Genomic DNA, 12,938 nt, shown 5'->3' with positions numbered 1-12,938 from the left:
ATTATTGGCCAAGTATTTTAAGTGATGTGAAACGCCACGTGGGTCAATGTGAATGTTACGGACAACGAACAATGTAATTAAGAAACAATGTAAACGAAGCAGCCAGCCAGATGTTGTTCTATGAAACGGTCGGCGACTACGCAGGTATCAAAAGGGACGGTCGGCCCCTTTTACCAGCGTGTAGTTTTAAGGCTTAGTTTTAAGTTATTATTTGTATACCAGATAGATTTACGCAGCCGTGCCGGACGGACGTTAGTCATAAGCTTGCTTCGCTTTATAATTGTGTTTTACCATCACTAACGTTCGATCAATATACGGAACAATTACTACTCCATTTCGAGTTTCATTTCCACTATAGCGGCGGTGCTTCAGATCGAGGCGCCGTACGCTTATAGTTTTGGTCCTTCGAGAAGCCGGATAACCAGAAGAAATATACTCAACGCATCGACGCCGAGAAGAAGGAAGATTTTACCTGCGATCCCAGGAAGATTTTCATCGGCAGTACTACCTGCGATCCCAGGAGTACGTGCAGAGGGTTGACTTCATTGCCTGTACAAAGTGACTCACCGCATCGACGCACTGCTGTCGTGGGTCGCCGACGGAAAGCATTATCCACCAGTTCATCGAAGCGAAGAATACAATCGACTTCAAAATGAACACAAGAAGCCGACAAGCGAGGAGGGCAGATGAAATCGATGAAGATGTACGGACAGAGAACGTGCCGTTACAATCACCATCGAAAGTCCTAGAACGTGGACTAGTTGATATTACACACGACAGGGAGTCAGTTCAGACCTCTAGAAATAAGATGAGGTCAAAGGCATCCCGTGTAAAGCAAATTGAATACGAAGCCCAAGAACGCTTAGTCGCATTGAAAAAAGAATATATAAGGAAACGGTTCGAATTAAAGATGCAGGAGATGGAACAAGAGATGGAGCTTGAAATAAAATTGTTAAATGAGCGATTCGCCATTGACTTAAGCAGAGCCGACGAAGAGAGAATCGTCAAATGCTTGCCAGAACAGCGGAACGGAAACAAGTCCGCTGCTATGGTAGATAGATGGCTAAGAAGTCATAGCGAGGTGAATAATCTATCTCAAGGTGATAGACAAGAAGACACAGCGCTCCCAGAACGCGTGGAGACATTGAAACACAATGTGTGTCGGGAAATAGAGCGTCCCATATCACCTATCGAAGAGGTCTCCGTACCGAAAACGACATCCCAAGACCAAGGGATAGAACAGCTTATCGGAGGCTTTGAAAAAATAGTTACAGACGAACCCGCTGTACGACATGCTCAAGATCTGACGCAGTTTGATAAAGCGCTGGAAGAAATAAATAGATTACCCAGACCGGGATATACAGCTGTTGAAATAAACCAGTTTGCAATAAAAGTGCCAAACATCACGTGGCCATTGAAAAGTGTAAACGATCGTAGCTATACGAGTAACGGAGCCTTAGTCCAAGAAATAGTGTCTAAACGGAAGCTGCACTATCAGACTAGATGGACAGACTACGGTAAGGCTAATAGTAATGAGAAAGAACCAATTCTCACTACGCTCTCAAAATACCTCTTAGAAGAAGCGAGCTTACAACTCACTTTCAACTATAGCCAAAGAATTAGCGCGGATAATTTACGCTACAACAATGTGGTTAAGTTACCACTCCAAGAAATGATCGGCGAAGATAAACCACAATTATTAATTGGAGCAAACGATTGGCATCTCATCGTTTCAAGAAAATTATACTTTGGGAAGAATAATGAACCGTCTACATCTTTAACACGATTAGGCTGGATTTTACATGGAACAGCACCTAAACGAAGTTTAATGGAAGACAACGAACGTGTCTTGTACTGCATGAAAAAGGCGGCAGAAAACGACGTTTACAAAGAAACAATGGATGAGCGTCTAGAGGCGATATTAAAACAAAGTTTTGCAATAGATGCCTTAGGGATAAATAATAAAAAAAGGTTAACAAGCGCCGACGCACGTGCAGTTCAATTGTTCAATAGAACAATAGAGAAACGAGAATGGCGTTACTACCTGGGATTGCCATGGAAGACTGATAACACGAAATTCCCAGAAAGTTATAATATGGCATTTAAGCGGCTTAAAAGCATTGAACGGAAAATGGATCAGTCGTATGAGTTTAAACAGTCATATACGAGACAAATAAATAACCTGTTGGAGAAGAATTACGCCCGCCCTATTGAAAGACCCGAAATACCGACATCAAAAGATTGGTACTCACCTCATTTTGCTGTTACAAACCCTAATAAACCGGGAAAAGTTCGTCTAGTATTTGATGCAGCGGCAAGATCAAATGAAGTATGCTTAAACGATGAGTTGCTAGACGGGCCAGACTTATTGCAATCATTGCCTGGTATATTATTTATGTTTCGCGAGAGAAAATACGCGACAACAGCTGACATTAGAGAAATGTTCCTGCAGATTAAAGTGAACGAAGACGATCAAGTTGCTCAAAAGTTTCTTTGGCGTGGAGAAAATCGAGATAAGCCCCCAAAAGAATACGTTATGACTTCATTGATATTTGGCGCTAAGAGCTCGCCATTTCAAGCACACAGCGTAAGGGATTACAATGCTTCGTGCTACCGTACTACACATCCAAACGCTTATAATGCTATAACAAAAAATCATTATATGGATGACTACGTAGATAGCTTTGATACCGAAGACGAAGCCATAAAAACAATGCAAGAAGTGATTGAAGTTCATAGCTATGCCGGGTTTATATTGGCTGATTGGAATTCAAACTCACAAAGGATAGTGGAAGCTACGCCACCTGAGCTTCGCACTACAAGCCCCAAAGAGTTGGGAACCACACCCTTGTATTATGAGAAGACATTAGGAATAATTTGGGAAGCCACTGAAGACGTACTTTCTTTTAACACAAGCCTTCACAGAGTTCCTCAAGAAGTGAAACAGGGAATCAGGCAGCCAACTAAAAGAGAAGCTTTAGGAGCCGTTATGTCGATTTTTGATCCGCTAGGCTTAATAAGTTATTATACCGTAACGGCGAAGATAATTCTACAACAGTTATGGAGATTAAAGACAGGGTGGGATGAAGAAATTCCTACTGACCAAGCTACTGAGTTTAAACAGTGGTTGAGCCTGTTAAAAAATCTAAAAACACTGAAGATACCTAGATGGTATAATTACACGAGGGGAGCTGAGTTACAATTGCATGTGTTTTACGACGCATCTGAACAAGCAAAGGCGAGAGTGGCATATTGGCGAATTGGAACCGATGTAATTGACGTCAGACTCACAGCGAAAGCATGGGTGGCACCTATTAAGCCACAGAGTATACCGCGACTAAAGCAGGCAGCCCTAATCGGAGCGAGATTAGCCCTGGCCATTACAGAAGGTTACAGAATTGAACCAAACAAGATCGTGCATTGGACGGATTCAACGACGGTATTACAGTGGATCAGAATTGTAAAGAAAACGCATAAAGGGCCTGATGGAGAAACCCGATCAGTAGAACTGGAATTGAAACATCATAAGCTGAGACGACTGGTATGCGCATCGTTGTCCTACCTATGGAAAGCTTCACATCATAGGAAGGTTTCGCTGAGGGGAGACTGTTACGGACAACGAACAATGTAATTAAGAAACAATGTAAACGAAGCAGCCAGCCAGATGTTGTTCTATGAAACGGTCGGCGACTACGCAGGTATCAAAAGGGACGGTCGGCCCCTTTTACCAGCGTGTAGTTTTAAGGCTTAGTTTTAAGTTATTATTTGTATACCAGATAGATTTACGCAGCCGTGCCGGACGGACGTTAGTCATAAGCTTGCTTCGCTTTATAATTGTGTTTTACCATCACTAACGTTCGATCAATATACGGAACAATTACTACTTCATTTCGAGTTTCATTTCCACTATAGCGGCGGTGCTTCAGATCGAGGCGCCGTACGCTTACAGTGAAATTTGTGCAAAATTTAAAGTTTCTCAACGTTTACCTTTTGGTCACATGGGTCATCAGAGACATGTTAATAGACCGTGGCAAATTATATCATTAGATTTAATGGGACCGTTTCCAAGAAGCAAACGTGGTAACACTATGCTTTTAGTAATAACCTGTTTTTTTAGTAAGTTTGTTTTACTATTTCCGCTAAAAACTGGTAAAGCAGATAAGATTTGCAGTATTGTTGAAAGCCAATTTTTACTTTTTGGTGTTCCAAAAGCAATTATCTCAGATAATGGTAAGCAATTTGAATCAAATTTGTTTAAAGAATTAATTAATAGTTATAACTCTCAAATTTGGTATACCCCTAATTATCATCCACAGAGTAACCCTACAGAACGGGTGAATAGGGTTATTGGGACAATGATATCAAGTTTCATTACTAGTAAGAAACATAATGAATGGGATGTAAACTTACAAAGTTTTGCTCATGCTGTTAGGACTTCAGTTCATGAAACCACAGGCTACACTCCATCTTTCCTCTTCTTTGGCAGAGAAACAGCTATCCCCCCCAAAGTCACAAGTAATTCATATGATACAGTTAATACATTCGACAAATCTTTAAGCATTAATGAAACACAATATCTCGTAGATAATAAGAAACTTTTGAGTATCTATGAGAAGGTTGAACAAAAGATAAAAGACGCACATAAAAAAAGTACAATTTACTATAATTTAAAATATAGAGAGGCTAAATTTAATGTGGGTGATACCGTTTGGAAAAGGAATAAATTTTTGTCTAACGCAGGAAAAAAATTTATGGCTAAATTGGCACCAAAGTTTGATAAAGCTATAATTGTTGAAAAATTATCAAATAATGTTTTTAGGTTGAATAACTGTTACGGCAAACCGTTAGGGGTTTGGCACGCTAAGGACTTAAAGCCATATTGGAATAGAGAGCAGCAGTTAAAGAAATGAAAATGTTTTTTTTTTATATATACCTTTTCATTTCTTTTGTATGTAGGGGGAATGTGATAGTAAGAGGGTAGGAACGAGAGGACAGACACGGTTGGTGTTTGCCGATAATTGGACGTGTCGGTGACACACTTAATATTAACATTTTGGTGTTATATAAAATTCTGGTTCTAGTGTTATTACTGTGTTGAGGGGTATGTGTTTTTTTTTTATTATTATTATCTTGTGGCTTAATTTTGTTTTAGTATTTGAAATGTTTTTTTTTTTGGTTTGTTTTTTTAGCTTTATGAAATGCCCTCAAATTTAATATTCATAAAACAAATGTTTGGATGAAGATAGTGTCACTGTGTTGTGAACACTCCTGTACAATACAGCGGGTTTTGGTGGGATGACCCAAGAATAAAAATCCTCCTGGCGCCCATAACCTATTAGTTAAGGTTAATTTTAGTTTATAAGTTTAGTTAATTAGTTAATGCATGTTAGTATTTACTTAGCTTAAGGTTTGTCATAAATATTTCAAAATGTGTTTATTTTGTTTTATTTTATAGTTCAAAAACCCATAACAATATATATAAACATTTGTATTATATTACTTGCATAACCTAACTTAATGGGCCTCTCCCAGCTGCTTTCATTCTTTTCTAATGTTAGCTCTTTTTGTCCCAGTTGTGCACCCTATTTTCTTTATATCTTCTGCCCATTTCTTGCACTGTTTTTCTCTTTTCCATTTTCTATCTCGTGGTTGCAATTTTGTAACATTTTTTCTCCATTTTGACCCGCTGTGTCTGCATCTCCTGTCATGTGTATGGTCCACCTTTTCCGTCTCTTATATTCTTACAGAAATAAAGTAACAATATAATCGATCGAAAAAGTCCCTCGACCCGGGAATACAACGGTCAATAGAAACTTATAAATTTTGGTTCATTACATAAAAGTAAAACTTTAAGAGGCAATTGACAAAAAAAAATTGGAATTATTTCAGATATTAGGACATTTATTAAATCTTACCTCTTTTTAAGGGCATATAAAGAAAAAACTGTGTTTCAGTGGCAACTGGTAAGTTATTGAAACCATATAAGCGTTGTACAAAGTAGGTACTACTGTTACAATATACCACTTAAAATTAAATTTACAGTTACCTTTAAACAGGAATTTGTTCTTAAGATATAATATATTGATATAAAAGTTGTATCTGATCAGGATTGAAAGCCAGATAACCTGATCTGGACTTAGTGAGTCCTTTGCATTTGAAATTAATTCTAAAGTATAGAAAATAATAACACGATTACTTCTACACAACAGAATTTCAAAAACTTAGAAAACCCTACTCATTAAATTGATTTGAAATGCAAATAAGTGATTATCAATTTAAATAAGGCGGCATAAATAGGGATCTCACTTGTAGTCCCTGTTCGCAATAGAATGGATGCCATATTAATTATGGAAACTATATTCTAAAATCGTAATTCAGTTTTTAAATTTAAAGCCAGTGTTAGATTGTTCACATAGGCTTTTTTTTTAATTTTGAAAGAAAATGGCGACTCTAATAAGAACTATTTGGCGCGGGTATGGTTTTATCTTCGAAGAATTAGCAGGTATGATAAATTACGATATTCCAACTCTATCACAAAATATTTATCGTTCTTATCTATATATTAATAAATAAATAAATAAATATTTGTTTTAAAGCTTTATACCTAAGTTGTCGTTACTTATACACGTTACTTGATAATTTAATCTTTCAGATCCAAGAACAAAATCATGGTTTCTAGTAGCGAAACCGTACCAAGGATTATGCGTACTCGGTCTATATCTGTTGTTTGTACTAAAAATCGGACCGAATTGGATGAAAAACAGACAGCCATACAATGTCGATAAGCTTATGATAATACATAATCTTGTGCAAGTTTTAGCATGTGCTTATGTCTTTTATGAGGTAAGTAGGTGAATGTTATATACAACTTGTCTTCCTCACAAATATTCGATTGCAGTCGTCTGCAAGGCCACCTAAAGCCAGTGACGCCACAAATTTGCTAAATCTCCAGGTTGAGAAGAGTCAGAATAAGCATCCTTGTCATAGTTGAACTTATCAGCTTCATTCATCATTTAAACGAGATTTATTTCGATATATTAGTAATAAGAATGTTAAATTTTCGAAGCTAGGTTGTATAATGTCATAATCAATGCATATAATACATAAGATTACCATACATTATATTTTTACGTAATACATCGAAAAACGTTCTATACTACAAGGTTTTTTATCTACACATTTATTGTGGGTTAATTGTATCGGCGTGTTTCGGTTATTTTAAATACTAGCCAGGCGCGTGAATTTTTAGGATCCAGACAGACACAGACATTCTGGGGTGGATAGACTTATCTAAGGAGAATACAACATTGCCACTTGCCTAAAACACTTTCATCTGTGTGGCCACGAACCCATGGATTTACGCACTTCTTCCAAGGGAAATTTCGCCACTACTTGCTCCAAAGATTTTTTTAAACACTATGTTGCCGTGTCGTTTATAGCAGGCTATGTCCTCTAAAACTAACCATAATTTAAAGTCATAAAGTTATGTAGATGGTCTGGACTAGATGAGGGCCACTCTTTAGTTCTTTTACACTCCGGAACATTGGTTCCAAGCCAGGCTTGAGTAGTACGTGCCTTATAACCAGGTACAGAATCCTGCTGAAAAGTTCATGTTTTTTTTTAAGTCAATTGCTGAGAGGTTTCACAACATGATCCGAGAATGTATGTATTCACTTTGGCTGAAGATTTGACTCCTTTATTTATTTATTTCAGACATACATACATTTTCTTTACAACCTACGCCAATACGACAATGTGGAGAAACATTTCATAAAAATATAATAATGTACATAAAAACTAGACACATAATTTACACAATATCGCTACTGTGAATTCACTCTGCAAACATACAAATATGTCGATAGTATCGGAGACGGCATTTAGTAAGCGCAACGTCCTGGATAACGGGGATCTGATAAGAAACTATAAGAAACACCACCAAATCATCATCGCAGGATGATGACCACGTTTTACATTTCCGAATACTAGAGCAGATTCTTCAGGACTGTGAGCGTACAGTTTATCATTTCGCTTATAGTAGTGTTCTTCAATCGTGAAAATTATTCGGCGAGAAAAGATAAATATGCTTTTTTGATCGATCCACTCTCTTTATTCAATTGTAAATATTGATTCATGACATGTCCTATATATAGACGATAAACACCGAGTTTCATGTACTTTTTTATAATACGCGACATAGTCCTAGCAAAAATTTTTGTATTTGTAAAATCGTTTGGCTTTAGCGCCACAGCGAGCGATTTTCATCCCGGAAGTCGTAGGTTCGATCCCCGGCTGTGAACTAAAAGACTTTCTGCGCATTTAAGTTTCGACTTGCCGCGTAGAAAAATTCTAAGGCGAGTGTCGAGAGGTAGGCTTATCACCTACTTGCCTATTAAACTAAAAATCATGAAATAGACAAATATCTGAGGCCTAAAAAGGTGGTAACGTGGGTTTGTAAAATTCACATTTGCTCGATTGCGTATGAATGGTTGAAAATTCGCACACTTACTATGCCTCAATTTGTAAAATTAATAAATTAGCGGCCTAGTATGTAAATCGATGAAAAAATTAATATACAAACAAAATGGAACTTGAACTCCGATCAGTTCAAGTAGTTACAAACTCCATGTCATGCGCATAATTACAATTCCTGATTAAAACGTCTTTCTGTTCTATATTGTGTTATTTTCGTGACAGATTTCCATAACGCCCAGTCATCGTTACGTTTTTATTGGACACGAAGCAAATGGCCAATCCATCTATTTCTCACTAATGTTTTGTTAAATCGTCACCTATGTAGATAATTTTTTTATGTATTAGGATGTAGGCCAACGGGTAGGAGGCGACTCATCTGATGTTAAGTGATATGGACATTGCCGGAAGGCTCGAAAGTGCGTTGATTCTAAGAAGGCCAAGAATTGGTACGCTCTTTTCTTGAAGCTCTGAGGTCGAAACCCAAAAGATTATTCTTCCTGTAATCGTTACTGTATTGCTTATATATTATTTAAATTATAATAATAATAATGTATTTCAAGAATAGGTAAAATCTTAAAACCTAATTTTATATCTTATTATAAATAATGCAATTCTTGTGAATCAATGGCACAGCCAGTGTGCAACTCAATACTCACACGCAATAATATTTAGGGTGCGCAATACACCCGTAAATGCTGCTTATCTGAGTAAATTCGTACGCGCCCTAGGTACTGCCAGCAATTGCGACTGCTTACCACTTCGAGTGTAGTTCTTTGGCACACGCAGTTCCAGTCTCTCCTAACATTTCACTTTACCTCTAAGGACCTTTAAAAAAAATATAATATGATAGTAAGGTCCCTCCTTACCTCTAACTTGTTATACCCTACCATGCCCAAGACATGATAGGGTATTTTTGTATTATTATATAATTAGATTAATTTGTGATCATCAAGATCATGCGCGAAAAGCACACATTTTGCCTCTTCTACTACTCCTGGTAGATCATTTACAATTATTAAATATTAAATAAAAAATTCTAAAGGAGGCCCTAAATTGCTCCCTTGCATCACGCCAGACCAACTGTAATATTTTTTAGATTGAATGGCATCACATTCCACACACTGCTCCCTATCTGTCATGTGACTTGCCATAAACCAAATCAATGATGCAGTGAAGCTAACTCTTGCAAAACACGAATGCATGTCTAAAATAGAAATACAGGAAAGAGATAAAATTGTCAGATTCTTAAATATAGGTAAACAACTATCAAGAAAGTTGGCTCCTCTAATTGCTCTGTTTTGAGCCTTAAATACCCTTTTTACTTCGACTGAATTTATCCAAGCTATATTTCAATTTATTTCATTAGTATGCCATTTAATCTTGCTCTTTATAACTACTTTATATTTCAAGTCGATCTGAGAAAATTTATTTTTATTAAATTTTAGACCATCATTTACGCGTGGGGTTGGAATTATAGATGGCTTTGTGAACCAATAGATTATAGCAATAGTGAACATGCATTGAACATAGCTGGAATGGTTCACCACTACTACATGCTCAAGTATCTGGATTTACTTGACACGGTAATTACATATTTTATTGTACTTTTTGAGTTTTTTTTATTTGAAATGTAAGAAAATTATTTTAAAGTACTGGTAAAGGTAAAGGTGGAATTACGGCGTTAAACTATAATTATAATATTGAATTTGATGATTATTAAAATTCTAAATAAATTAGACTAAAAACATATACATTTTCTCCCTTATATTGGCGACGACATATTTTTTATAATGCGCTAAGTTCGTACGTTGCTTTGTTAATCTACAGGGATTTCAATCTGTAAAAACATCGATAGCAGATATATGCCATTTAGATAACGAAGAACATTTTTAAGGCAGAAATCCAGGTCTCAGGTAGCTGTAAAAATGAAACAAAAAGCTCTACTATTTAGATCTATTAGGAGCAGAAATAATAAAAATTCCAGACATTTCTTAATGAATTTAAAAATTACAGTTAATATATTATGAGAAAGAAATACTAAATAATTGAAATTTATAATAGCTAATGATTAATACCACTATGTTATGTTTTCAGATATTCTTCGTTCTGAGAAAGAAGTTCAACCAAATTTCATTTCTCCATGTTTACCATCACACAGGAATGGTGATGCTGATTTGGGGAGCAACAACATATTTTCCAGGTAATTAATATACATATGTATAACTTGATGATTACCCATTACCCAAAACAAAGCTGCTCAGTGTAGTATTTCCGAACTCTTTCGACTTGGGGTCCATTTCTTAAAAGGCCGGCATCGCTCTTGCGAGCGAGTAGTGGTATCATTTATCATCAGGTGAGCCTCCTGCCCGGTTGCCTCCTATTATGTTTAAATAAATGGACACATATGTAAGTCGGAAGCCCTGACTTATGAGCGGGAACTACCAAAAATCACTCATATCTTATAGATTCTTTTATTGTCTAGGTATGTGATGCTTGAATTATAAACAATTAATATGTATTGATCCTTGGCCAAATTCACTTGGCAGTTCACCAACCGGCTGGACTGATGAAGTGAAAGAATATTCGTCCTCAAAACTGTATACAGTAGAGAGGTGCTGGACAGAAACTGATGGAAAACACAGACCAAAGCAAGAGCAAGAGATGTGGAGCGTCAAGTTTTAGATCTAAATTGAAAAATGTTTACCAACTGGTAACTGAGTTATTTCTCTCATGTGACATTGCTGTTTCTCGTTTAAGGTGGCCACGGAACTCTGATAGGCATGGTGAACTCCTTCGTGCACGTAGTTATGTATGGCTACTACCTCCTCACAGTCGCGATGCCAAGTGTGAAACAGTCGTTGTGGTGGAAAAAACATATTACGCAATTACAAATTGTAAGTATCAGTAATTATTGGTGCGAAGTTCCTTATCGCGCGTTGCGAAAGGGGGCTAGACGGAAAAAAATAACTAGCGACATCTCTATGATGAAACTGAACCTTTTTTCGGAAAAATGTACATAGGTGTCAATAGATGTCTCTATCTTCAGATTTGTTTTCCAAATGAAACACAATAAACTGATACAAAATAATAATTTTAGGCACTCTAATTACTATAATTGGGCCTACGGATTCAGTTTACATTTCATAATATTTGTTAATAATTAAAAAAATACTATTATAACTAAAAAATAATAATATTACAATTCCTTCACTAATTAATCGAAAGGAACTTCAACTTGTCAAGGGACACTTCTCAAGTTTTTTTGTAATAATATAGGGCTCAAGTATAAGTCTTTCCGGGTTGCCGGTGTTCCTAGAGCTGATGTTTTCCTCGCTGCAGGAATAACCCAACTTTTTAAATTTGTTTTTATTTTCCATTTATTATTTTTCTTATTAGATAATATGTAGGTTAAGAAAATTATAAATGCTTATAAATGTATATTTGATTTTATTTTTATTATATTAAGACAATTATGGTTTAAAAATAGTTTTTATAGCACGCACTTACAATCTTGTGGAAACAACACGCAAAACATTGTCGAAATAATTAACACCACCGCATAGTACACGACTCTACTCTCTCTTAACTCTCTATAACGTTGTCAAATGTACAGTCCCTTTTGTTTCGTTACATATAGTTTACAGTGTATACAACGAAATTTTATACCTTATCTGTAATATAACAAATTCTTTGTTACAGATTCAGCTGGCCTGGTGCTGTTTCCATATGTTTGCCTTGGTCTTCAAGCAAGACTGCGGATACCCACGCTGGATAGCAATACCCTTCCTCCCTAATGATTTGTTTATGCTCACTTTATTCGTGGACTTTTACATAAGGACCTATATAAAGAAACCAAAGGTCGCACCAGTACAGTCTGAAAGCAAAGAAAATATCTTTGAAGAGTCGATCGTACGTCAACGGTCTGTGGTAGACAGTCAAAAGGAATTATGATTTTTATTAAAAAAAAAATATCTCTTTTTATCTATTTAATAATAAGATTTCTCATGAATATACCACCTTATTTAAAAAAAATATCAAAATGTATAATTATTTCAACTAAATACCGTAACTATAGTACCTACTTAACGTCTCTTTTCAACACAGCGTAGACAACATTTAACAAAAAGAGACTTATGAAAGAGTATTATGGAGATATGAAAGATAAATGATTAGTGAATTGGAACGATTCTTTGAATATGTACTTTATGCTAAATCTAAGCTTTTATTTATATTCTTGTTCTATTATACGACATTAATATATAATTATTTTATTTACCCTCCTTTGTCAACCTAACCCTTATCGAATGTATATGTCGCAACTGAGCAGTGTTGGCCTAGTGGCTTCAGCGTGCTAGCGACTCTCATAACTGACGTCGTAGGTTCGATCCCCGGCTGTACACCAATGGACTTTCTTTCTATGTGGGCATTTAACATTTGCTCCGGTGTAGGAAAACATCGTGAGG

The 12,938-nt window shown here is 36.3% G+C and overlaps 1 protein-coding gene and 1 long non-coding RNA gene across 2 annotated transcripts; both read left to right on the top strand.

The window, feature by feature from the left end:
• Nucleotides 1-4,916: 4,916 nt before the first annotated feature.
• LOC123689864 lies at nt 4,917-5,433 on the top strand. Its single transcript, XR_006750734.1, has 2 exons — nt 4,917-5,000; nt 5,190-5,433. It is a non-coding gene; the product is annotated as an uncharacterized LOC123689864 (long non-coding RNA).
• An 884-nt stretch (nt 5,434-6,317) lies between these two features.
• LOC111002975 (elongation of very long chain fatty acids protein 7-like) lies at nt 6,318-12,733 on the top strand. The gene is made up of 6 exons (XM_045631624.1): nt 6,318-6,502; nt 6,653-6,843; nt 9,921-10,058; nt 10,570-10,675; nt 11,233-11,369; nt 12,175-12,733. The coding sequence occupies exons 1-6, from the start codon at nt 6,442-6,444 to the stop codon at nt 12,424-12,426; spliced, it is 885 nt and encodes a 294-aa protein (XP_045487580.1). The 5' UTR covers nt 6,318-6,441; the 3' UTR covers nt 12,427-12,733.
• Nucleotides 12,734-12,938: the final 205 nt, after the last annotated feature.

The sequence above is a fragment of the Pieris rapae genome, chromosome 16 (assembly GCF_905147795.1).
Source record: "Pieris rapae chromosome 16, ilPieRapa1.1, whole genome shotgun sequence".
Classification (NCBI taxonomy): Eukaryota; Metazoa; Arthropoda; class Insecta; order Lepidoptera; family Pieridae; genus Pieris; species Pieris rapae.
The sequence above is the reverse complement of the archived record's forward strand: the minus strand, read 5'-3'. Positions and strand labels throughout refer to the sequence as shown.